The sequence below is a fragment of the Pseudorca crassidens genome, chromosome 11 (assembly GCF_039906515.1).
Source record: "Pseudorca crassidens isolate mPseCra1 chromosome 11, mPseCra1.hap1, whole genome shotgun sequence".
NCBI lineage: Eukaryota > Metazoa > Chordata > Mammalia > Artiodactyla > Delphinidae > Pseudorca > Pseudorca crassidens.
In genome coordinates this window covers 15240669-15267105 of record NC_090306.1, presented here as the reverse complement: position 1 = coordinate 15267105, position 26437 = coordinate 15240669, and the positions used below count along the sequence as shown (strand labels likewise).

The following is a 26437-nucleotide window of genomic DNA, read 5'->3' as shown; positions in this document are numbered from 1 at the left end:
ACGGAAACCACGTGAAAGAAACAGCTCAAATGCCACCAGTTGTTAAAATGATTAAAACCACCACCAAGAGTCACTGGACTGGCTGAGTGGGGTTTTGGAGACATGGATGAAGACCACTGCCCCTATCTGTGATCAATGGAAGGAACACTGGGCTGGTGCTCAGAAGACCCAGGTGTAGCCAGGACTCAAGACACTAACAAACCACACCCAAGTTTGTGATCCGTCAAACGGGAATATTTACAAGATGATGGCAAAGTTCCCGATTTAGCTTTAAGTTCCACAGTTTTGTTCAACAATTGTCTATAACTTTTACTTACCACTGTGAAAGCAGCAGCATCAGTGCCAACGGACTTAGTAGTAAAAGTGGCTCATAAATTCAGAGAAAACAACATGGCAGAGAAGAGAATTTGAAATAGAAATCATTATCCTCGTTACAGATAAAATCCAATCAAGATTAAACCGAATAATTACAGAGACAATATACTTAACACGCATGGTCACTTTTACTGCTATTTTAACATTCTATTTATATATTTTAAAAAATCTATGTTTTTTTAGAGTTTAAGAACCAGCAAAATGTCCTATGACTAGTACAAATTCAATAAACATTTGACAAGTTGATGAGCAAACAAAAAAATTTAAACCTGTGCCCAAATAACAGTGTTAGTATCACAAAATTGAGCAATGTACTTTTAAAAAGTTATTACTTTCAGTTATCAGTTTTAGAGTTTGCTATAGCATCTTAAAATACTTAATTCCATTTCTCTGGTTCATACTGTTAATAACATTTATTGAAATGGGTAGCGACTGCCCTTGTAGCCAGTGGTCTTTGCTCAGATATTACATTCTCCTTGAGGTCACCCATCACCCTCCCACCACTCCTGCCCTTCCCTCTCTTTTCTCCATAGCTAATAATGTAACACATTAATTGGCAAAAGTTGTAAATCAGCTGCAGTCCTGAGTACTCTTTAAAAGTGGACAGGAATTAAAAATTGAATCAATTTTATAATGGTGCAAACATTTTCATTGTTAAATAACAGCATATGTTACCCTTGTATTTCCTCTTTTCCTTAAAATGAAAAATTTAAACCCTTCAGAGTTCTTAATTTAACACTGATTTAAAAAAAAATAGGTGACTTCTGAAATTTATTTCAGCCATAATCATAAAGCAAAGAATGCAGTATGGTCTTTGAAAACAAAAATAACCAACTGAGCGTTCAAGTGGCCTCTTACTTGAGGGTGCTCTACAAGCCAGCACATCACAGAGATGCAGAGATGGGTGGGTATTGTTACTTAGGGGAGGGAAGCTCAGGTCTGCTTAGATTTAGTAATAGATTTAATGTTTCAACTGCAATATTCTCTCAAAACTATCTGATGTTCGTGAAGTACTTAGACCCAAGAATATCTTTGTAAATATCCTATAAAATCATGAATGCACATGTATTATGTTAAATAACACACCACCCCCAAATTTACTATGAAAAAATTCAAACATACAGTAACCTTTCAGGAATAGTACAATGATCACCAGGATACCTACAGCTATAGCCATCAATTATTAGCATTTTAACATATTTGCTTTAACTAGAACCATTTGAAAGTAGAGACATAAAAGACCCTTGGCCCCTAAATATTTGAGCACATACTGCCTAATTAAAGGGACACTCTCCTCCTCGACCCGAAGACCACTATTATGTTTTAAATATAAAAATAACTGTTACTAAAATATCTTTTTGTAATAATCCATGGTCAACATCCACTTTTTAATCAGTGCAAGATTCAAATGCAGAATAAAAAAGTATGATTATTTCCTTACCTTAAAAGCATATTTGCGATTGATGTGATCCTCGGAGGTAAGCATAGCTATCTGAAAACTAGGCAACAGTATGCTTCCCAGAATACCCTCTTCTTTCTCATCTAAGAGATAATTGAACATCTGATTAGAATTTTAAATGTTCTCATGAAACAGAATAAATTTTCTTGAAACTTATTTTGACAAAAAATCAAAAGATTTTCATATATTAATGAAGAATTCATGTATTGTTTAGGTAGTTCTTTGTAAGGTTTTAAAAGAAAATATTAAATAGCAGAGTATATATACTGCTTTACTTTCAACACGCTTCCCTATCCTAAGCAAATCCGAAATTGGCCCACATGTCAGAAAAAGGTCCATTAGACAGAAAAACAGCATACATTTCTTTGGCATATAGACTGCATGCTACAAAGCCCTTTGACATGTGATTCACTGAAACTACATTAGCATATAAGTGAGGACACAGAAAATTTATAAAAGGAATCCACCCGCATGGCTGGTAGGATATAAATGTGCAACCATTTTAAAGCTAGGACAAATGCACGGCTCGCTTGTCACATCCTTCAGACTTGGTTCAATTTCTCATTAATAAAGCCTTCCTTGACTGCTCTATTTTAAAGTGCTTCCCACCCTGACCCATCCCAAAGCCCTCTCTTCTCCTTCTGGAACTCCACCACTGTCTCCCCTCACCACCACCCCAATTACTGCTGATACACTGTATGTTTTAGTTTTTTATTTATCATCTTTCTCTCTCCACTGGAATGTAACTCCATGAAGACACTTAGAACAACAGTAGCAGATACTCAAAAAATTTTGAATAAATGATGATACACATAAATACATTATTGTAAACTATGCTATAAAAATCATACGCGTTTTAAGCATATATCTTTGAAGGGTTGTTTTTAATCAGTCGCTACAATATACAATAAAGTTATGGGAATAAATTACAGGCCTACAAGGCAAGCACATAAAATATACCCAGGAAAAAGATAAAACATTAATCTCGGCACAGTATAGAGTCACATTATTAACTTGCTGCCTGGGGGCAGAGATGTTTATGAAACTTGAAATACATATAGTACATTGTTAGAGACCCAAAAGACAAGTCAATAAAGCTGTGCACTAGGCTGATGAACTCACCAATGAGAAAAACCATAAATGAGAAATAATTCCTTTTATTATGCTTACCATGTTTTTTTATTATTATAAACTTAACGAGGGATTTTATTTATTTTCCCCTCACTTCTAGACTATATGGTAAAACTTCCAAAAGAAAAAAGTCACATTAGAGGTTATTTCTATAGCTTTTCTCACAACAGTGGAACAAAATTTTGCTTTTACTATACTGTACTCATTCAGGTACAGTTCACTAATACAAGTAAGAATGAACAAAAGTGCAGATTTATTCTAAAAGGTAAAAAAAAAAAGGCAGAGAGCAGACATCAATTATAGAGAACATGACAATTTTCTATAATTGAGTCATATTCTAATTTTAAATCCAACTTTATGCTTATATAAAGCATATAATCAGAAACAGCTTGAAGTCATTTTTATTAAAAGATCATTTTTTATCAAATAATACCTTCTTCTATGTTGCATAATTGGAACTTTAGGAAATAACTTTCCTAAAGTTATTTCAGAATATGCAGCATCAATAAGCACAGGGTGACTTCATTGGATTATCATGGACTGTTTCCTGGCCAGATTCCAAGCGGCTCTGAGATCCTGGGCAAGTTACTGATGCTGGGCATCTCAGTTTCATCTACTACAAAACTGAGGAAAACAAGACTTACCACTAAGGAACTTGTTGTGAGGGTTAAATTATTTAACAGACATAATGAACGCAATAATGCACTCAGCTCATACTAAGTGTTCAGTAACTACTGCCATTATTACATAAAACTGAAGGCATATAAAATCTTCATCTGTCAAATGACTAACCGAAGAGTCCCCTGCTAGATCACTTAAACGTTCCTAATCATGGCTTTCTTTATAGTTCTCTACCTAGGTAACTGTCTACCTAGGCAACTGTCTTACTGACATTTTTTTACTGTCTTAACTCTACCTAGGTAACTGTCTTAGTTTCTATCACCCAGCGGGCCTCGTATACTGCCAAGCGAAGGGTAGGAACTGAGTGATGTTTGTAGAAAGAACGAACTCCTAGTTGGGGACGGAGAGTCGGCCAGGCCTTTCTTAGACTGCACGGCAGCCTAACTTCTCCCTCTGCCCTATCCTACTTCCCTCCGTTCCCGGGCCCAGGTCCCGATACCAAGAACACTCCCCAGTAGGCCTCTTGCACCCTGATCTCCATCACAAGGCTCGCTTCCTGAGGAACACAACCTGGGACAGGAACCATAAAAATCTCAACATTTTAGCGGATGCAAGTGACATTTTAGATTCCCCCATTCCTTCTTTCGCTTTAAAGACGTTTGGGAACAAGACAAGAAATACATACAGTCACAGCTGGGTAAGTAACTTACAGACCGGAATGTTGTTACTCATTATCGTTCCTCGCCAGAATACTTCAATATTTTGCTAACTGGTCTCTTGGCTTCAAGTGCTACGGTGATTTTTCTAAAATGTACACTTGATCTTGATACTATTTTTTGTATTCAAGACAGGAGTTTAAATTCATTAGAATAACAAACAAATGCCTTTTGTGCCTTGATCTACTTTTTAGCCTTTACTCTTGCTACGTCTTCAGACATAACCTTCATTCCTTAAGTCCTATATGTAAAATTTTACAAATATGTCATGCTCACTCATGCTTTGTACATGCTAAGTCCTTTGTCAAGATCACCCTTCTTTCCTAATCCCTTCCTTGCACAGGCCTGGTCAACACTCATCAACACAACTGAATACTATAACATTTTTTCTCAGACTCCTTCTGCTAATCTGTGAGTTCCATAAGGAGAGGGGTTTATATTGTTAATTTCTGCATCCTACCACCTAATAAGATGTCTGGTGCATCAAAAGAGCTCCCTGGGACTTCCCTGGTGGTGCAGTGGTTGAGAGTCTGCCTGCCGACGCAGGGGACGTGGGTTCATGCCCCGGGCCGGGAAGATCCCACATGCCGCGGAGCGGCTGGGCCTGTGAGCCATGGCCGCTGAGCCTGCACGTCCGGAGCTTGTGCTCCACAACTGGAAGAGGCCACAGCAGTGAGAGGTCTGCACACCGCAAAAAAAAAAAAAAAGCTCCCTGTTAGCTACCACCCTAGTCTAAAGCCATCATCATTTCTACACAGTAACTGCTAACTCTTGTTTCCTTCCTTCCCCTTTATAACTCATTCTCTAACAGCAGCTTGAGTGAGCTTTTTGAAATGTAAATCAACAGCATATCACTCTTACACTTAAAAATACACAGCTGTTTCCTTATGGTATCTTGGGCAGAACCTAAACTCCAACAGAATCCAAGACTGGTGCAATCTCCCATCCATCTCTTTCCCTACTGTTAACCTCCTTGCTTGGTACACTGGTTTCTTTCTGCTTCTTCAACATCCCAAACACTTTCCTACCACAGAGCCTTTGCGCTGTTGCTCCCCCCCGGCCTGGAATGCTCTGCTCACTCTGCCTCCTCCTTGTCATTGGGATCTTGCTACCTAAAACATCGGCTCAGAGCCCTGGTCCATAGAGGCCCTTGCCCCATGCCCTTCTTTTCATATCATGACCTTATTTTCCTAAAAACACTTACCATGGTCTTGTTTATTTATCTGAGTTTATCTACTGTCTCCCTGACCTCTCTAGATGACAAGCTTCATGGAAGCCTTCTTTCACTGCTATTTTGAAAATACCTGGAACGAAGAGGGTCCTGCTCAGTAAACATTCGTTGAGTGAATTGCGTCCCACGGTAAACTTCATCAATAGACTGACTACAGAACAGAGCAATTTCAGTACTTTATCACAGTGTTCACGATATGCCTGGTATATTGTAAAGAACAGTGGGAACCTGGGCTTCCATCTGGTGTTGGATGCTATCCTATTGCAAAAAAACAGTAAAGCTCTTATTCTCTCTCTGAATTATTTCCCATATCCGTAAAACACAGACTGACCTGTCAAAAAATTCTGACAGCACGTTCTGTATGTTAGTATATTAAATGCTTTGAGACATATGGAAGAAATGAATGGGGCCATTGTATTCACGGTACAACAGAAGACGAGATTGGGAATTCCCTGGCGGTCCAGTGGTTAGGGCTCCACGCTTTCACTGTCGTGGGCCAGGGTTCGATCCCTGGTCGGGGAACTAAGATCCCACAAGCTGTGCAGCGTGGCCAAAAAAAAAAAAAGAGAGAGAGAGAAGACGAGATCTGGGTGTTTAGGAGAAGAGTCTGGGTGCAGATCCTGGCTTTGAGACTTGCTTGGGGAGACAGGCCAGCAATTGGACCTTGCTGCCCTTAGTTTCCTCTCGTGTGAATGGGAATAATAAGATTTGCCACCTTATCAGGTGGCTGTGAGGAAAAGATGGACAAGATCATAATGTTATGTGCTTAGCATATAGTAAACTCCAAAAATTGCAAGCTATTATGATCATCTCACTAAAATCTGATAGTTTTTATTTAAAATCTGACATTTCCTATTGATAAAATAGTGAGAGTGTAGTATCATATGCTTCTTTCCAACCATCTGAAGAATGGAAGTGAGTTAAATGTTATACCTTTCCTTTCTATATCTTCTTTTTTACATTCCTCCTGTCTGGGGAACTGTACTAAAATTAATAAATACATTGAATGTAAAATGCATATGGTTAATAATAATATGGAATCTCATACTCAACATGGCTTCTGAATTCACCTTTACTTTTTAAAAATTAGGTTAAAAGTTTTTCTATTTTAATAAAGGTGACAAGTAGCAAGCACCTTTCCATGAGCAATAATAACAGCAAAAGACAAGGAACTCAGTGAGCTTTTTGTTGCAAATTAACACTAAGAAATTTTTATATGAGAAGCAACAAACATTTTCTTGTTCTTATTTAAAGTTCTAAATGGTCTATAAAACGTACTGAAAAAGGGAGAAAAGTACAAATTATAAGCTTAGGAATAATGTATGAGTTACAAATCCTGACTTTCTGCAAGACTGGGAAAACCTTTAAGGAAAATTGTAGAGTAAGTCTGGCACTTAACTAAAGATAATACCACAGTTGCGGCCTGACCAACATCTCTATGACAAAATGAAAGTTTATAGGTCTGGTTAATTCTGACTCAGCAGTACTTCTCAACCACAGTATTCAGTGGGGGGAAAAGATGAATACAATTCTAGTAATTTCTAAATCTGAAGGTCAATATGCACATGTTGCTTTGATAGATGTCCACAGAATTTTGTCACACCTTTTTCTGGACAATCACAAAGTAAATTTTAAAACTGCTAATAGGCTCTAAAATTCTATTGTATTCTGTGGTATATAAATGAGTAATCATGCACTGACAATCTAATTCTTTAGTGACTGTTTCCAACCAGACTTTAGGGAAGAAGGAATGGTTGTCCAAATTCATGATTTTATATTGTAGCTGAAGCAGATTTCTAGGGAGAGCACAGCCTATGCACCCCTTTCTCTGTTCATACCAGCTCTGTGGTATCTAACAGATCCACATGGCACATGATCAGAGACTTCTCTAGACTCTGACTTAAAATTGTTATTAATCAACAACTTATTAACCAGAAAACATTAAAAGAAGAAGAAGAAAAATAAAAGATGGACTTCCCTGGTGGTCCAGTGGTAAAGAATCCGCCTTCCAACGCAGGGGATGCGGGTTGGATCCCTGGTCAGGGAACTAAGATCCCACGTGCTGCCGGGCTACTGAGCCCGCGTGCTGTAACTACAGAGCCCACGTGCTACAGAGTCCCCACGCGCTCTGGAGCCCCTGAGCCACAAGGAGAGAGAAGGCCGCGTGCCACAATAAAGAGCCCGTGTGCCGCAAGGAAAAATTCTGCGAGCCACAACTAAGACCCGCTGTGCCCCAAAATAAATAAATAAATATTTTAAAAAGAAAAAAAAATTAGAGAGAGAGAAATGAAGACCGCCTTTAATAATACCTTTATTTCTTCTCCACCAACATTAGTAGCCTGGTTTGTAACCCTTCTGTAACTTTCTCAATGTTTCATGGAGGTCTTTTTGTTTTATAAAAAAGTGTGTGTGTGTGTGTGTGTGTGTGTGTGTGTGTGAACGGCTGGAAGGGATCATAATAAATACATTCTATGTTATTTTTCTTATTTGCTAGTACATCATGGCAGTCTCTAATCTAATGCACTAAAATCATTTGCTGGGGAGAATGGGATATCTAACAGACTGATGGCTAGATCTGACAAAACTGACAAGTAAAAAGAATCAAACATCAAACTAACGTTTTTCATCTATTAGGCACTGAATTCAAGGATAACATTATAGAGTGAATACTCACATGTTCTTCACACAAAACAAATCAGTTCAGCACAATCAGATTACAGAAACTGGACCAAAACTAAGACCAATCTGCTTGAAGCACAATATCCTTCTGTCCCTCCGCCTTACTCAGAATTACATGTCAATAAAGAAAAGATTTTCTTGATACTATTTGTTGATAATAAAATAGCAAAAAGATTTGTAATATTTTCTCTTTAAAAGAGTATCTGATACTTAACATATATTCTATTGTTTACGGTAAACTCACCTCTATAATAAAAGAGGCAAAGGTCAGAAAGCACGAACCAGCGTTTCTTCCATAGCTTCATGCCAGTACTGTCCTGCATTAGATCAGCATATGAAAGGATTTTTTTTTTCATTTCAGAAAATTAAAACTCATTTCTGGTTTTCTTATTTAAAATAAGCTTTTAAAACAAGGTGTGTTTGACATATGCTATACAGAACTCGAACTAAAACGTTAAGCAAAATTTTGGGTTTGTTGTCTAGGGACTTGTATCATATTAAGATATTCCCAAGTATACTGGTCTTTGTAGAGTAACACTGTCATGTAAAAGGAATTCTGTTGAAGCAATGTGATTTGGTTTCCTATTTGCAGGCAATTTGAAATCCCCTCTATTGAACACGTCTGCTAGCATGAGAATAATGTAACTGTGCAGCAGCGTGTGCATTCTGGAAAACCAGATTTAATAAATATGGTAATCTTCAACAAGAAGAAAAGTATGTGATTTGAAATTATTCCAAAGGTAATGTGATTTTAAATGACTGCGAATAAAGGAACCTTAGCATATAAACACATTTCATAAACATTTTTTTTCTTCTTACACAGACAGCTTGGGTTTTGCTTATCCAGCAGAAAAGAGTACCTACTTGGCAGCTTTTTCTAAGTTATTTAGGTAATAAAAATGCCAAGCTCCAACAAAATCACAATTTTCATGAAAATTACCTTCCCACATGCACTAGAGCAAAACCACAAGAGAAAACGAAACACAGACCCAGACCCAGACTGAGACACACACACACACAAAGGCAAAAAAGAGGTCAGTTTGTATGTGCATTTACTTCTAGCTGTGACTATCATCTAAAAATGCCTTTAGAACTGAAGAAATTATATGGGTAAAAATCTCCTGAAGTAAGGGATCTGTCCTTAAAATTGACAGCTACACTAAGGAAAGCTCTCCCCCGCCCTCCCAAATTACATGGTATTTTCAATCTCCTAATTAATTATCTCTTTAGTACAGATAATTAAAAAGTTTAGATCTTTAAGCGGCTCTACAAACAAATATTCTCTGTAAGTCACACACCTATTACAAAATAAACACTCATGGTAGAGAAACTGGTTGGTAACTCTTTGGCAATACTAAATTAGCCAAGGGATCAAGAAATAAGAACAGCAATCATTTAAAATAAGGAATCCTATATCCTCTACAAAGCTCAATATCACACGGAGCTATTTCAATAGAATTTGGACTCAGAAAGTCTAGGTAAAAAAAACCTTTTAGCTTGGATAAGTTTAAATGTCAGATGGTTAAAATATAGTAAATGATCTTTAAGTAAAAATGAAAAGTTGGTATCCAAGTTACATACCCAATCAACTCAGTAAGAAATTGGCGAAACTAATCTGAATGGGAACTCTCTGGATTTTAAGTGGGTCTTCTGCCAATACAGTAGTTTAGTTGCCACCCAACTTTCAGACAGAGCAAGGTCTAATGAATGTTTCGTAACAAAGTCATTATGAATTTTACTGAATATAATTATTAGGCCATCTGAAAGCAATTAGCAATATTTGACAGAATAAATTAACACTATCAATGGACTGATATTTAACTTGCTCTGCATCATCTGTATACATGTAGAATCAGAGAGACAGGACAAAGAAAGATAAAGGTCTTGAATGCCGAGTTATCTCAGTTATCTGGAGTTCATTTATCTGAAACCCAGCTGCAAACTAGAAAGCGAAAAAGAAAACAAAAGCCTCTGAGCAATCCAAATAGATGTCACCAAGTCCAACGTACATGCATCCCTACTAATTCCAAAACGTACAACAATGTTCCAAAAAAGCTTAGTTACCAGGTTTCCCAGGTAACACAACTATACAAACCCCAACTTATCAGGGTATCTGAGTGACCCATGCTTGATCAAACAAACAAAAGAAAGAAAAAACAGTACAGACACTTAACAGCGGTCTTGAGAGCACAGAAGCAAAAATCTGAAAAAATCAGAAAAATCTCAACTTATGATCAGATTTCTCTATAAATTAAAGCAGAGAAGTACATAATTCTACATTTCTTCAATGATTTTTATAGGATAGAAAAATGTGCAATACCTCTGTTTTTTTTTCCATTTTAAAAATATTTCTGCCTAGATAATTTTAGCATGCTGTTCCTAACATTTTCAGGCAGCATATATTTAATTTCAAATTCAGAAATACCTGCCCACCCCCGCCCACAATATCTCTAAGTAACATCCATTACTTTTTCCTTCTCCATTGTTCCCGTAACTCTCTCCATGGTAATAAGAAGTGAAGAATCTGGATGACCACTACAGTTCTTTCTCCACTCTATACAATTGTCTTAGGAGCCTTCGGCAGAAAAGGTCCCTTTTGATTCTGTCCTTTTTTCACATCAAATAGGAAAAAAAAAAAAAATACCTGTTTATAAAGCCAACCTCGTCTGACCACAGGTGCATTAGGATTCCTTTTAATTGAATTTGATCTCTTTCCAAAATTATGAACTTTTTTTGAAGCCCGTGAAGTCTAAGGAAAAAAAAAAAAAGCCCAACAGAAAATGTGGTATTAATGCCTAGATATTGAGTTTATTTTTCATCTTCAGAATTTTAATCTCTTTTCAGATTTCTCTGAAACTTCCAGGATTTAATCTGTTCAGATGAATTACTGCAATCCCACTTTTGTGTCTTAGTTGTTTCAAATGTAAGAATTCTGCACAAAGATTTTTCCTCCTCTAGGATATTACGGAAGGATCACAAATCTCTCTCCTTTAAAATCCGCGTGTACAATTTTTAAAAAGGCACAGTGTGTGGCATTACCTGCTAAATAGAAGGAACCTTGAGTAAAAATAATATTAACACATTTTAAAGAATAAACCAAATGACAGCACTTTTTGATTTATATCTGCATTTAATCGTGTTGCTCCAATTAAAGAAAGTTAACAGTGCCATGTCACAAGAGCAAATCTAACAGATAAAATAGAAACAAACATATCACATCAAGTCAAAACAAGACTGGAAGGATCTGCTTAACGTCATGTAGTGTTTTCTTCTTTACGGACAAACTCTGAACGTGGATAATACCAGACAGATGGTGTTTACCATATTCTTATAAGTACACATAATCTTTTAAAATACTGCTGTTGTTTATTGCAAACATTTTATCTTGGTGGGAATGATAGCAGTAACCAACAAACATAAAGACAAAGAAGCTGAATTTGAATTTCTCTATGAAGTAAGTAATATCAATTTATCTCTTATTTTTCAACTTATCTAGAATCTTTGGAAATCTAGCACATTACATTAGAATCTCCTTTTATGAGGCTTGTATCAGTACATAATAGAATTTTAAGGCCCGATATCAGCCATTTTGGGGGGATACATTTTAATTTACTTATGAACATATAATGCTTAAACACAGTACAAATCTCAAATGTTACAAAAAGATACAAAAGGACCAGTCTACTTCTCACCTCTGGACCCCAGCACCCAAACAACCCAAACACAACCCTGTGAGGCGACTGATACCACTGTGTATATATGTGTCTATCCATCTGAATAACTTTTCATAGTTATGGAATATCTCTTTTTTTTTTCTCAAATAACTGCATACATAATTCCTACTCTTCAGTATCCTTCTTTAATTATCATATAAATTACAGATATTATGCATGCATGATAGTTTTCTGTGGTTGGATTTCTCATTTTCTATTTTGACTTCTGGGATTTATGTCATATTTTAGACAGCCCATCTGCATTCTGAGTTTATTTTAAAAAACCTCCATTGCTTTCTGTACTGCTTTTAGAGTTTTGTTTTTACCGCTTTAACACCTGATCCATCTGGAAAATTTTGGGTGTAAAGTGTGAGGAACGGCTCCAACCTTCTTTCCAGACAATGACTTACTGGCCCTCAACTGGTAAGTCATTTTTCTAGATTTTAATTAGTATAAATTTACAAGCATTATAATGCTGTGTTATCCTGCTAGTGTTTTATGCTAACAAGAATTAGAAATAATTTACATTATTTGAAAATTTATATTTACTTGTAATATCTGCAATATTTCATTTAAAAAACCTTACCAGGCATTTAAAATAGATAATTGTCTATTACCCATTTCTTTACAATAACCATAATTTACTATTACAATTCTTTTACTATTATAAAATACACAATTATGTTCTAAATAAAGAAAATTCTTTTATCATCCCTTGATTTTCTTGCTATCCTTAATTTAGGACCTGAGCATTAATGTTACGGCAACTATTTATTCAGATTTAGCAGCAGGTTTTCTACGAGTTTGAAGACATTTTAATATTAAAATTCTAAATTTAAAACATTAACGTTATGGTTTAAAGTACAAGAAGCAACAACTACAAACTTTTATAGACACACAAGTCTGGGATTAGAGGTTAAACAATTAACATTTTTGTTTCTGATTACAAAGAAAAACCACCCACTACTGTTTCCATGTGGCTATGGCACTTTTCACATCATGGGTTCTAAACACATCAGTCATCAAGCACAGTGGCTTGATGGGTTTCCCTTTAGCAGTAAAAGATTTTACATTTTAAAGAAACAGTATAATATGATAGAATATATATTATTCTAGGTATACTTAATAGTCAGAAAATGGGAGTTCTAGGCCATTATATTAACCTTCACCATTAAAACTTAAGTTGATTCAATAAACTTCCATTTTCTCACACAAACATCCATTACATGTGTAAAATTATTCCAAATCTGAACTCTACAATATTTAAAAAATCATTAAATTATTAAAATATAAGCTTACTACTTTATATTCTAAGCCACTGCTTATGTCAATTACCTCGAACGTAATTAGGTTCACATAATAATAAAAATGAAATGATTATTCTAAAACTCTAAGTCCATTAAGAGTAATAGATATTACCAATTATACCAGTTATCAATAATTAACAGTAAGCAAAATAACTTACTCTGCCTACAGGGCTCACTGGATGCACCGCATAGTCTGAACTCATGTTATAGTTAGAAGCTTCATTTATCATACTTATAGGTCGTTCCTTCTTTTCGTCAGATGTCATGGTTGCAACGGTCCTGAAAATATAATATGCCAGAACGCTAGAACTTGCTGTTTATATAAACTACTGTACAATAACATTTCCCTAGAGTGAACAATGCTGGTGTCTGACTTTTTCAAAACAGCTGGGTACTAGTTAGAGCTTAATAAGCTCCAGAGTTGGAGCTTAATATTTATAACTACTTTAAAAATAATTAAGCACAACTTAATATCATGTTTATTTTAATAAGCCTTAATACAGATATGCTACTTGGTCATCTAACTGGAACATTAAAAATTTAATTACAAGATTAGCGATTCTAACATTGAAAACAGTAACAATGATAGGGAATTCCGTGGCAGTCCAGTAGTTAGGACTCTGTGCTTTCACTGCTGAGGGCGCGGGTTCGATCCCTGGTTGGAGAACTGAGATCCCACAAATTAGTTTAATAATTTGACCAAGTTTACAGTTTTCCCTGACCTTGCATCCTGTGCTCTTGAGTTTACTATCTGTGTCTGACCTATTGTAAAAAGAGCTTCTGGAATTACATTCCTCATGAAAAAAAAATTTAAGTCATGTTTCTATACCATACATAGTAAACAGACGGCATTCTGTTATTATACTTGACTGCAAATGTCCAGATAAGAAAACTGTTAAATTGTACTGTATTAAGTACGGATAACAGCAATTTCAATGCTAACCCCATTTTTTTAAAACATCTTTATTGGAGTATAATTGCTTTACAATGGTGTGTTAGTTTCTGCTTTATAACAAAGTGAATCAGCTCTACATATACATACATCCCCATATCTCCTCCCTCTTGCGTCTCCCTCCCACCCTCCCTATCCCACCCCTCTAGGTGGCCACAAAGCACTGAGCTGATCTCCCTGTGCTATGAGGCTGCTTCCCACTAGCTATTTTACATTTGGTAGTGTATATATGTCCATGCCACTCTCTCACTTCATCCCAGCTTCCCCTTCCCCTTCCCCATGTCCTCAAGTCCATTCTCTACGTCTGCATCTTTATTCCTGTTCTACCCCTAGGTTCTTCAGAACCATTTTTTTTTTTTTTAGATTCCATATTTATGTGTTAGCGTACGGTACGTTTTTCTCTTTCTGACTTACTTCACTCTGTATGACAGACTCTAGGTCCATCCACCTCACTACAAATGACCCAATTTCGTTCCTTTTTATGGCTGAGTAATATTCCATTGTATATATGTGCCACATCTTCTTTATCCATTCATCTGTTGATGGATACTTAGACTAACCCCATTTTGAACAGAGGCATTCCATGAAACACTTTACTTACTGTTCATTTACTACAAAAATACAATTGTCCTGTGATGGCTGTCCTGTGACTGGATGTTTACAGGTCACTTTCCTTTCATTATGGCTGGAAGAAAACAGAATAAGAGAAAATGTACATGCCATTACCACAAACTTTAAAAAAATATCCTGGTAGCAAAATAGCCATTTCTTTATAGCAACATTAAAGTTAGTGAATAAAGGAGATGCAATTCAAACCCCCAGGTGTTGACACTCCTACATAACCTTTTCTACTATCTACCGTGTGTACACGTTTGTGTAAATGTTACAGTTTTACAGTACAGCTAGACTCACCACTCCCAACCCCATGCCCACCACCAGTATGACCTCAATTTGTTCTTCTATTGTATAAACAAAAGTAAGTTGATCTGACTCCACAATCATTGCATCTTACGTGACAGGTGGGCCACAGAAAAGTATGAGTATCCACCTACGTTCATTATTTAGTATCCCAATCTAGGTACGTTACAGAAACCTAATGCCAAATTCATGATGGAAAAATAAATCTAACAGTACTACCAGATGGGCACTGGCACATTAAAACATAGTACCACTGGAAGAGCAATAATTTATGGCGTTTTGGCTTCACAAAGGAATCTTTACATAAATAATGTAATGGGATTGATTTTTATGATACCTGAAGTATGCTATAGAAAAATGGAATCTGAAGGAGAAAACAAAAATCTTAAATGAAATGCACAAACAACAACACAAGCAAAGAAAAATCTACTTATTATGTTTGCTGAAAAAAAATCTGGTTTGATTAAAGAGTGACTATTTTTTGGAGAATAAGACCTTTAGGCTTCCTATTGTTTTCTAGAAATGAGAGGAGAAAAATCCCAAACTATTTATCTAAGCCAAAAATAACAGATGCCCCGAATAATATGCAGTATACATTTGATATACTAAAAAAAATACATCATTTGTAAACAAATATTTTTTTCCCGTTTAGTAACATACCACAAAGCGACCTGTAAGGAAGATCAATCATTGGTGTGCTAGATCTTAGAAAACTTACTTTCATTATGGAGGAAATTGTCAAGATGTTGTACTGAATACTGCTTTGTTAATCTTAAAAGATTATTACATGTGATCTGTATTGTAGGACATTTATAACCGCAGGCCACAAACTTTCTGGCAAACTTCAGATACTTAAGTTCCTTTTCCAAATCTGAACTTTCAGTAATATTATTTTTATTGGTTACTCAAGTACTGGAAACTTTATTAAATAAAACTAAAACCGTATAAAAGAAAAGGTATACAGTTAAAAAAAATTATATATTGACTATTGTGACAACGGAATGATTGCAAAAAAAAAAAAGGAGCACACAAACATTCTTTTCCCGGAAAGTGGATGCTAGTTCAATGACATTGACATTTTTATTGTCCAAGCACTTTTTTTTTTTTTTTTTGCGGTACGCGGGCCTCTCACTGTTGTGGCCTCTCCCGTTGTGGAGCACAGGCTCCGGACGCGCAGGCTCAGCGGCCACGGCTCACGGGCCCAGCTGCTCCGCGGCATGTGGGCTCTTCCCAGCCCGGGGCACGAACCTGTGTCCCCTGCATCGGCACATCCTCAACCACTGCGCCACCAGGGAAGCCCTGTCCAAGTACTTTTAAGATCACAATGTCTTAAAGTAAAACTAACTAAATAAAAATCTTAGCATTCCATCTTAGTTAAAAGTTCAGTGACTAAAACCAATATGAAAAATGAACATATTTATGTTCTTTTACTTTTCCGAAGTACCCAATGTGTTTTCTTTTAATGTCATGATATTAAATTGACAGAAAAATTCATTTATTTCGAAGGATACTCTAACATGAAAGTCTTTTGCTGTTCTCTAACGAAAGAAATAATCTTTCCTACTATGTACACCTAATTGTAACATAAACACAGAAGTCCTCTGAAATGTTTATTTATTTGTTCTGACTTATATTTTAAATTACAGTCATTCAAGATTACTAGGTTTCTATAAAATCCAAATTCAGAAGACTGAGGTTTTATAGGCAATTAGTTTAGTTACAAAATTGTCATCTCCCATAAAACAACATACTTAGCAAATAAAAAATCAGAGTAATGTTTTCTAATCATTTTGTTAAAAATGAATTAAAATAAATTAAGAGTATGACAAACCAAAACATCAGCCAAACCAAATTCCAGTCTTAACTGTTGAAACGTCGTAATTTTCCACTACCTGATAGGATTGTCAATTCTCACTGCTCTTGTGCAAATCTATTTTTATACACATTTTTAAATTTCAAAACCATTCCTTCTTATTATGTTGGCATTTACACTTCATTTTTATACTAATCTTGCATTTTTAAGTACCGTAATGGTAAAGGATAAACATAATGTCTAAATTACAGAAACTAAAAATATGAGTTAAAAGCATACTGAGTGCCAATAAATGACAGCAATGTAAATGAAATCCAAATGAACCTTTGAAAACATAAGGAAAAAGCTATCTCTGTTAATGCACAGGATTCTTTTAGTGCATAATCCATGAGTTCTTTAATACACACAGCAACTGGGCACTGTGGGAGGTGGCTGGCCGAGGTATCATGTCATGACCACCTTCCTTGGTGCAAAAGAGGAGTGACTGCTTAGGGCCACGAGGGGGCAGGGAAGACAAGATTCCAGCCTTCAATTCTACCAGTTTGTCCCCAGCATTATTTACAAAGTGTGTGTTTTCATCCTACACTCGCCATCCTTTTTGTAGTCCAAAGGTTTTTTTTTTTTTCCCTCCTCTTTTGAAGGGCCTCAAAGTTCAGATCAAGAGTACCATCAGTTTTCCTATAACATTCATGTAGAAGTGTGTTCCAATTCAATTCATATATTAAGGAACAATTTGAGTGTCACATAAATCCTGCATTTGTTTATGCATGATCCCGTCCACGAGAAAGTCTAGGTGAGTGCAGAAACTGCACCTTGATGATGCAGCCCCTAGGAGCACACAGATCACACACCTGCACACTCTCAAACGTCCACCAGCTACTTCAGTTCATTGCCTGCTTCACGAAACACACCCATCCACATGCAGTGATACAACTTTTTCTAATTTCACAACTCCCTACTTCCAACAGTTCCCAATAATTCACAAGCTGAAACCCTTCCAATTCCATTTCCACAAGCAAACTGCAGGGCTTTCTCAACGCAGAGAGTATATGTAGTATTTTTGTATTTTCTAACCATTTAATATGTGTGAAACTGCGCTACCACTTTCACTAGGTTCCTATCTTTATTTTTATGTGTTACTAATGAGGTTTTTTAGTGCTGTGCCCCTAAACCCATTTTCCACAAAAGCCCCATGCTTTCATTGTCAAATTTTGCACAGAGAGGCGATTTTTAGGAAGATACAGATACTGTATCTTCAGATACTGTTACAGCAAAAGTGACTGTACTACTAAATTATGAACTAACATACCTCTGTGCTACTAAAAATGCATTCGAAGCTTTACTAGACAAGGTGTTATTCAAAAAACCCTTGCCAGAGATTTTATGCTCTTCATGACCGAAAGGGAAAAGTTGAAAAGATATGGTTTTATATAAATTTGTGCTTCTAGAGGAATCCTTACAAAGAAGGGATAAAATTCAGGTCTTGATATAAAATACCCTTATGGTCACAGAACAAACTAATTCCCTTCTTTCTGACTCACTGTGGCATAGGAGGAGGTCCAAACTTTTCTAAATATGAGATCAAGTATTCGCCTCCACCTAACTCTTACTTCCAGACTTCTGTCTGTGATGGTTTAATGTGTAGGTTTAGACCAGTGGTTTTCAACTGGGAATGAGTTTTATCTCCCATGGGACATTTGGAAATGTCTGGTAATATATACATTATTGAAGTACAGCTGATTTACAACGTTGTTAATTTCTGCTATACAGCAAATTGACTTAGTTATGCATATATACACATTCCTTTTTATATTCTTTTCCATTATGGTTTATCCCAGGACACTGACTGTAGTTCCCTGTGCTATACAGTAGGACCTTGCTGTCCATCCATTGTCTGGTAATATATTTGAATGTTACAACTGGGGATGGTATGTAGTGGGTAGAGGCCAGGATGCTGCCCAACATCTTGCAATGTGCAGGAAAGTTTTCCACATGAAAGAAGTATCCAGCCCCCAATATCAACAGCGCTGAGGTTGATAAGCCCTGCGTTAGACCACCATAGCCCTCTAACAATGAACTCTACCAAATAAGCCACACTTATTATTTCTTTGTGTTCCTGTTCTTCTCTAGAGACAACAGAAGCAGCCATTGAGACCACTGGTCCATGAATCAGACTACTTAGGTGTGAATCCCAGCTCTTCCTCTCACTAGCTAGGTGACCTTAGGCAAGTAAGTTACTGTGACTGTCCATGCCCCAACTGCCTCAATTAGGTAACAGTAGCTATGTCACAGGTTGTTACTTTATTTGTTCAGAACTGTTCTGGGCACCTGGGGATGGCAGTTAATAAAACATAAAAATCACTGTCCTCATGGAACTTACTGTCTAGTGGGGATGTTAAGAGTAAAGAGTATAAACATGGCCTGGAACAGACAAGCCCTCGATAACTGTTACTTACTTTTTTTATGCACTACAGGACTTTGAGCATATGTTGTCGTCATCAGACTACTGTTCAGTCACCTGTTTAAACCGTAACAGTTCATATTAACACGTACCCCCAAAACTGTTTAAAAACACATGTTATCCCACTACTCAGTATTTATTGTAAAAGAATAAAGTTGTGATTGCTCTTGGCGTTCATGCTTCTGGTCAAGATACCCCTAACATGTCCAAAAACAAAAAATAGAGGAGAAAAGTAATTCTAATATAAAAGCTCCAGAGCAAGAGTAGCTATGTTTTTTTTGTTTTGTTTTGTTTTTTGCGGTCCGCGGGCCTCTCACTGTTGCGGCCTCTCCCGTTGCGGAGCACAGGCTCCGGACGCGCAGGCTGAGCGGCCATGGCTCACGGGCCCAGCTGCTCCGCGGCATGTGGGATCTTCCCAGACCAGAGCAGGAACCCATGTCCCCTGCATCGGCAGGCGGACTCTCAACCACTGCGCCACCAGGGGAGTCCAAGAGTAGCTATGTTTTTAAGGCAGTATTCGAGAAGGTTTTTAAATAGTAACAGACAACACTTAAAAAACAAAAAAGGCTTCTGCTCTTCCAGAGTTCAGGACTGAAGGAAATTGGTCATATTCAACAGCTGAATCTGAGGATCATGCTCTATCAAAGGCCCAGATAAAGGATTGAATCGATGCCATTTTTAGAAAAGGTTATCAAGAAATGGACACGTTGCAACACAAATTGCTTGTTCTTTGGCACTATGCCCTCTTCACTATTTATTACTAGACATTTAATCATTTACTAAAACTAGAAAATCAAATGAAAGACCTCCTTAATTCCAGCCTTTATGGAACTATTCCATTCAATAATAATTTGGTTTTAAAAGATATTAAGATGAATAAATCAGTGTGTGTATAAAATGGTATATTTCCACCAAATTATATAAAAAACAAATTAAAAATGACATATCTACTGGAGATGGAACAGAAATTCATTACTCCCTTATTCTTTTTCAGATCTTATCTGTGAAGTGAACAATGCATCATGGAGGTAACTGTACCAGAAAACCTGGGCAAAGGTGTGCTGTTTAAGCAGTTCTGAGCTTTACATCAAAAGGGAATAAGCTGATAAACTACATGGCTCCTATAACCTATTTATGGAAACAAAATTTAGTGGGTTAGAGTCAACTCTAAGCAGCAGGTTCTGTTATATGAAGAGTAACTGAGACTGTGGGGCAGCGCTCTGAAAATCAGGGATGATGGGTGTCCATTTCCAGGCTTGCCGAAGGAAGACATTTTTTGGTTCAGTCCACGTTGCTAGTCTGCTCTCAGCAGGAGAGCAGAGGGAGGATTCCAACCAACGACGTCCCTAAGGAAACAACTCCCATACACTAAAAAGATGCATAAAATGCACATTTCAAATATAAACCCCAATAAAATTACAGGTTTAGAAAGAGAGGAAAAAAGATGTCTGCTAATATGGTGTTTAAATTTTTTAGTATAATGATGAAAGTCAGGAACACCGACTTCAGTAACACTGAAGGAACTGTTTCACTCTTAATGGAGTGTTATTTCAAACTACGCAAGGTCAAAGATGAAGTATTTATTAACACAACTGACTATGAACTGACACATGAAATCTGGTTATAAAACTCCTGTCATCCAACAATAAGGCCAAACCTTTACAACTTCTGTTGAGCGTAAATGTAAATTTTATATCAAATATTTATAAATAGGTAAAATACCCTCACAAGTTCTTTAAAACATCAGGATTTGTCTGATTTTTTCAAAAATGAATATAGTACTGAGAGTACTAGATCGAAAAATTAAAATGAAAAATTAGAGCAATGCTGCATATAATGAATCAGTACAGCACATGGTATTATATTCTTTGAACCAAGCATGGAAAGGCGCTATTCCTGATTTAAAGATAAGAACATTTGAGATTTCAAGGAGATATTATTCATGACTGCATAATATATGGCAACACTGATTGGCTCGTCCTGTTTAGTTAGGCATCTGCATAGTCCCAAACTGGCTGCTGTGGTCCCAAACATCACATGCAGACCATAGAGTCCAGAGGTGAAAGTAAAGTCTCTGCTTACATATTCCTTTTCAAGAAATTTCCCAAGAGCTCCCTGGCCATCCTTGTCCAGGCTCTCATTAGCCAGACATATGCGTCTACGTCTAATTCAATCAATGGTAAGTGAACTCACACCATTCAAGATTCACAATTTTGTCTGTGGCTCACAGAGAGGAAAGTGAATAAAATGAGGTTATATTATAATAGCAAGGAAGAAGGAGAAGGGAAAGGCTATTAGCTAAGGAAACATTTCATTTTTCTTAGAGAAAGCAACTCACATAGGTTTTCAAAGAAAATACTGGTACTAGCATATTCAAAACTAGATTTTCCTGTTCTGTCTGATAAAAGAGGAAAATGCTTTACCAGGTTATTCTTTTGTGAAGCTTTGGGAAGGTAAAGAGGGTGATTTAAGCTGAACTTCAGAAACTCTAGAGGTTTTATTTACACCCTCAGAAAAAAAGTTTTTTCCTTTGCATTGTTTTAATTAATTAATTTCAAACTTGAAATTAATTGACATATAACATTATATTAGTCTCAGGTATAGAAGATAATGAGTCAGTATTTGAATATATTGTGAAATGATCACAGTAAGTCTAGTTAATAGTTAACATCAGTCATCATACAGTTACAAAAATTTTTTTTCCTGTGATAATAACTTTTAAGATCTTAGCAACTTTCAAATATGCAAAATAGTATTATTAACTATAGTCACTATGCTGTACATTATACCCCCATGACTTATTTATTTTAACACTGGAAGTTTGTACCTTTTGACCTCCTTCACCCATTTCACCCTCCCTACCCTTTCCCCTGCCTCTGTAACCATCCATCTGTTTTCTGTTATCTATAAGCTCTCTCTCCCTTTTTAAAGATTCTACATATAAGTAAGATCATAGAGTATTTGTCTTTCTCTGTCTGACTTGTTTCACTTAGCATCATGCCCTCAAGGTCCATCCCTGTTGTTGCAAATGGAAAGACTGCCTTCCTTTTTAATGGCTGAATAATATTCCATCATGTGCATATGTACATGTATGTGTATGTACACACTACATCTTCTTTATCCATTCATCCACTGATGGACACTTAGGTTGTTTCCATATCTTGGCTATTGTAAATAATGCTGCAGTGAATGTGGGAGGTGGGGGGCAGTGCAGATAGCTTTTTGAGTTAGTGTTTTTGTTTCCTTTGGATAAATACCCAGAAGTGGAATTGCTGGATCAACATGGGAGTTCTATTTTTAATTTTTTGAGGACACTCTATATTGTTTTCCACAGTGGCTGCACCAATTTACATTCCCGGTTCCCTTTTCTCCACATCATCACCAACTCTCGTTATCTCTTATATTTCTGATGGCAGCCAATGTAACAGGTGTGAGGTGATAGCTCACTGTGGCTTTGATTTGCATTTCCCTGATGATTAGTATTGTTGAGCACATTTTCATGTACCTGTTGGCCATCTGTATGTCTTCTTTGGAAAAATGTCTATTTAGACCCTCTGCCCAGTTTTTTTAACTGGATTTTTTTTTTTTTTTTTGCTATTGAGTTGTATGAGTTCTTTATATATTTGAGATTATTACTCCTTATCAGATACATGATTTGCAAATATCTTCTCCTATTAGGTAGGTTGCCTTTTCATTTTGTTGATTGTTTCCTTTGTTGTGCAGAGGCTTTTTAGTTTGATGCAGTCCCACTTGTTTATTTTTGCTTTTGTTGCCTTTGCATTTGGTGTTAGGAAAATTTTTTTAATGTTTTGGCCATTAATAACTATATACTGGCTACTTCTTAGTGCTGCAATTCTCCCCGGGAGTACTTGTTTTTGTGTTTTTTTTTTTTTTTAAATACCTTTGCTTCACGAGTAACACCAATGACCGCTTTACTACAAAATCCACTCTGTTTTTTAATTTAAGAAATAAATATTGAAATTGCTAGTAACATTGTCAATAACAGCCAATAATTCTTCTGAGTAATACATTAGACAAAGCAAGGTTTATTAGGTAGTGTTTTATATGTGTATCCATGGCAAGAAGGTTGAAAATTTATCCACTATGCACAAACAAAATATGTTATTTTAGAAAACTCTGTCCCACAGAAGAGATTTTGGTTGTCTCTTATTAAATTCAGCTGCAAACCCATCTGTATGATTTGCTCAGAATCGTGTATTTCCCTTATGGGAGAGAAAGAAGGATTTAATTTAGTCTAAGAAAAATAGGATATCATAGTGGTTTGGCAATTCTTTTTGCAACCCTGGTAGAGAAGCCACCATCATGACTTGGACTTTTACAAGGGCCCAACCCACACAAGCTGCCACATACCCACAATGTGGACTGGAGCAAGGCAGAGAGATGTGGGGATTATGGAAGCGACTGTATTTCTCAAATTTAGGTAGAAAACCAGACAGCAAACAGCTCAGATGTTCACTGACAACTCTTCAAGATCCTTCCACTCAAACCAAAAAGAATATTGTACATTCTCAATTTGGCCTTGGTTTCATTACACTATCAGACAATTATACTTTTCAACTTACTTTAAAATTGAAGAGTTTTGCAAACTATTACATATAGAATGGATAAACAACAAGGTCATACTGTATAACACAGGGAACTATAATCAATATCCTGTGATAAAACATAATGGAGAAGAATATATATACATATATGTGTGTATAACTGAATCACTGTGCTGTACAGCAGAAATTAACAACACTGTAAATCAATTATACTTCAGTTAAGAAAAAGAAAAAAGTTGAACAACTTTTATCAATAGAAATCGTAACGCTGCATGTTACCCTCTAAGACTCAGTCTCAAATTAGGTTTAAAAAACATGTTTGTAGCAGTGATTTAGTTATTAAATATTATTTTTATTTTCTAGTTATGAATTCCACAATTGGTTCTATGGTGGTCCAGGGTAAATTTTAAAATATTGTTAAATGTAAAGTTGATTAATGTCCTATGCAGATAACTATTTAAATTCATTTTCCTTTAAATAAAAAGGAGAAAAATGTTATGTTAAAATCTGACTACCACAATGACTGACTCTGCAATTTATTTATTTATTTATTTATTTATTTATTTATTTATTTGCGGTACGCGGGCCTCTCACTGCTGTGGCCTATCCCGTTGCGGAGCGCAGGCTCAGCGGCCATGGCTCACGGGCCCAGCCGCTCTGTGGCATGTGGGATCTTCCCGGACCGGGGCACGAACCTGTGTCCCCTGCATCGGCAGGCGGACTCTCAACCACTGCGCCACCAGGGAAGCCCTGCAATTTATTTTTAAACTGGAGTATGGAAAATTATGCCTACAATTAAAAGCAGTGTCTTAAGAACAAAAGAAAACACTAAAAGTGCCATGCCTTTTCTTGAGAGAAACTGAATTCTTGAGCCTTAGTTTTGTGGAGAAATAACCACTGAGTCAGCAATCTAAAAGACTGTAATTTTTTTTCTTTGCAAAACATGTAAAGTATATATTTCCTTTCCCCACATTTAGTTCTAAATGCCATTTGCCTTTAACGTAGAGCTAACTGCTTCCAGACATCCTGCTCAAACCTCAGTGATTCATTTACCCACATCTACAAATTCTCCCTACACTCTTAACCCTTCATAATCTATCCTCTCTCCTCTCATCATTCAGGAAATGGATTGGCTCAGATTTCTTGGGGGAAATGAAGGACTGAACAGGTGTGAGGGCCTCGATGATCCTCGCTCCCAACAATAAACATTAAAATCATCACCTAAATAGTAATCACCACGTGAAGTCACACTCAGTGCTGCTCACACACTCCTTCTGTCGCACCCTACACTGGAAACCTGACCATCTATCCTCACACAGACCCTCTGAGGTCTGCATTACTATCTTCACTTTACGTGTGAATAAACTGAGGCTCACAGCATTTACGAAGGTGTCTGTCAGAAGTCACATGGAGACGTGGTCCCCAAGGTTTCAGTTGTGCCCTGTTTAGTCCCCCTTCCCCCCCTTTCAACAGCTGCCCCTTCCTTGACTCATCTCAGCCAGTGGGACTTCTACATTCTGCCCTACATCTTCTCCCAATGTAACAAACACAGCACAACACAACACAATCCTTTCCTTGGAGGTCCTTCCCTCTTGCATAGACCATGGACGTGTATCCTCCCTCTTCTCCTTTCTGTCTCATTGCTTAGCATCACCCCAAGACTATTTCTATCTGAAGCACAGTAATGAAACCCGTTCTGATTCCAACTTAATTTTAAACCCAGTATTTCTTTTCCATCTTCTTATTTTCTAAGGCTTTGCAATCATTTCCCACGCTTAGCTGCTCAGACAACATTATCACAACATAATTGTAAATGTAACCTCACATTTGATTATCGGTCCCAAAGAATTTAAGTACGAATAACAACAACAGTAAAGAATGGGCTTTACAGAATCACCCAACAGGAACAGAAAACTTGCTTTTTCCGCTGGGAAAACAGGAGTATGATGCAACGCTGCAAGAGTACAAAGCTGAAAGCATTATTATAGACTAGGAACAAAATAAAGAAAAAAATAAAAAATTCAAAAAATGAGACATAAATTCATCTGTTTTAGTTTTTTGTATTTACAGATAATTTCTAAATCATCTTCTGAAAAAATCTTCCTGAATAAAACCAATATGCTCATTTAGAATCTACAAAATAAATTTTACAATAGATTTTAAATAATTTTGGAAGTAGTGTAAGAATAATTCAATTAACACCATGCTAGTTACGAACAAAATGTACCCAGCACGTTAATAACTGTTATCCATCCTGAGTGTTATGGGACAGCTACACTTTAGATCACTTAATAAATTACATTATACACAAAAATGCTTAAAATAATTTAGATAATTCTCTCACTTGGAAGCCATATAAGTGATTCTTAAGAAGCTTTTAAATGGGAAGGTTAAATGACACTTTATGGTTAAAACAGAAAAATCGCTCTTAGAATGTACAAGCTAATCCACCAGAGTAATTTTCTGTCAAGCACTCAAGAATCAAGTGACATTTCT

General features: G+C 36.5%; 1 protein-coding gene across 18 annotated transcripts in view; it reads right to left on the bottom strand.

Moving 5' to 3' along the window:
- Positions 1–26437, bottom strand: part of PLEKHA5 (pleckstrin homology domain containing A5) — a 242584-nt gene that overhangs the window by 79162 nt on the left and 136985 nt on the right. For 17 of the 18 annotated variants that reach the window (XM_067695831.1, XM_067695814.1, XM_067695812.1 and 14 more), the window contains 5 exons: positions 14786–14869; positions 13391–13511; positions 10857–10961; positions 8457–8529; positions 1817–1917 (listed from right to left, as the gene is read on the bottom strand). In XM_067695831.1, coding sequence (XP_067551932.1) covers positions 1817–1917; positions 8457–8529; positions 10857–10961; positions 13391–13511; positions 14786–14869 — 484 coding nt within the window. Of the gene's footprint in view, positions 1–1816; positions 1918–5606; positions 5932–8456; positions 8530–10856; positions 10962–13390; positions 13512–14785; positions 14870–26437 lie in introns of those variants that run through there. The other variant, XM_067695830.1, reaches the window with a different exon arrangement.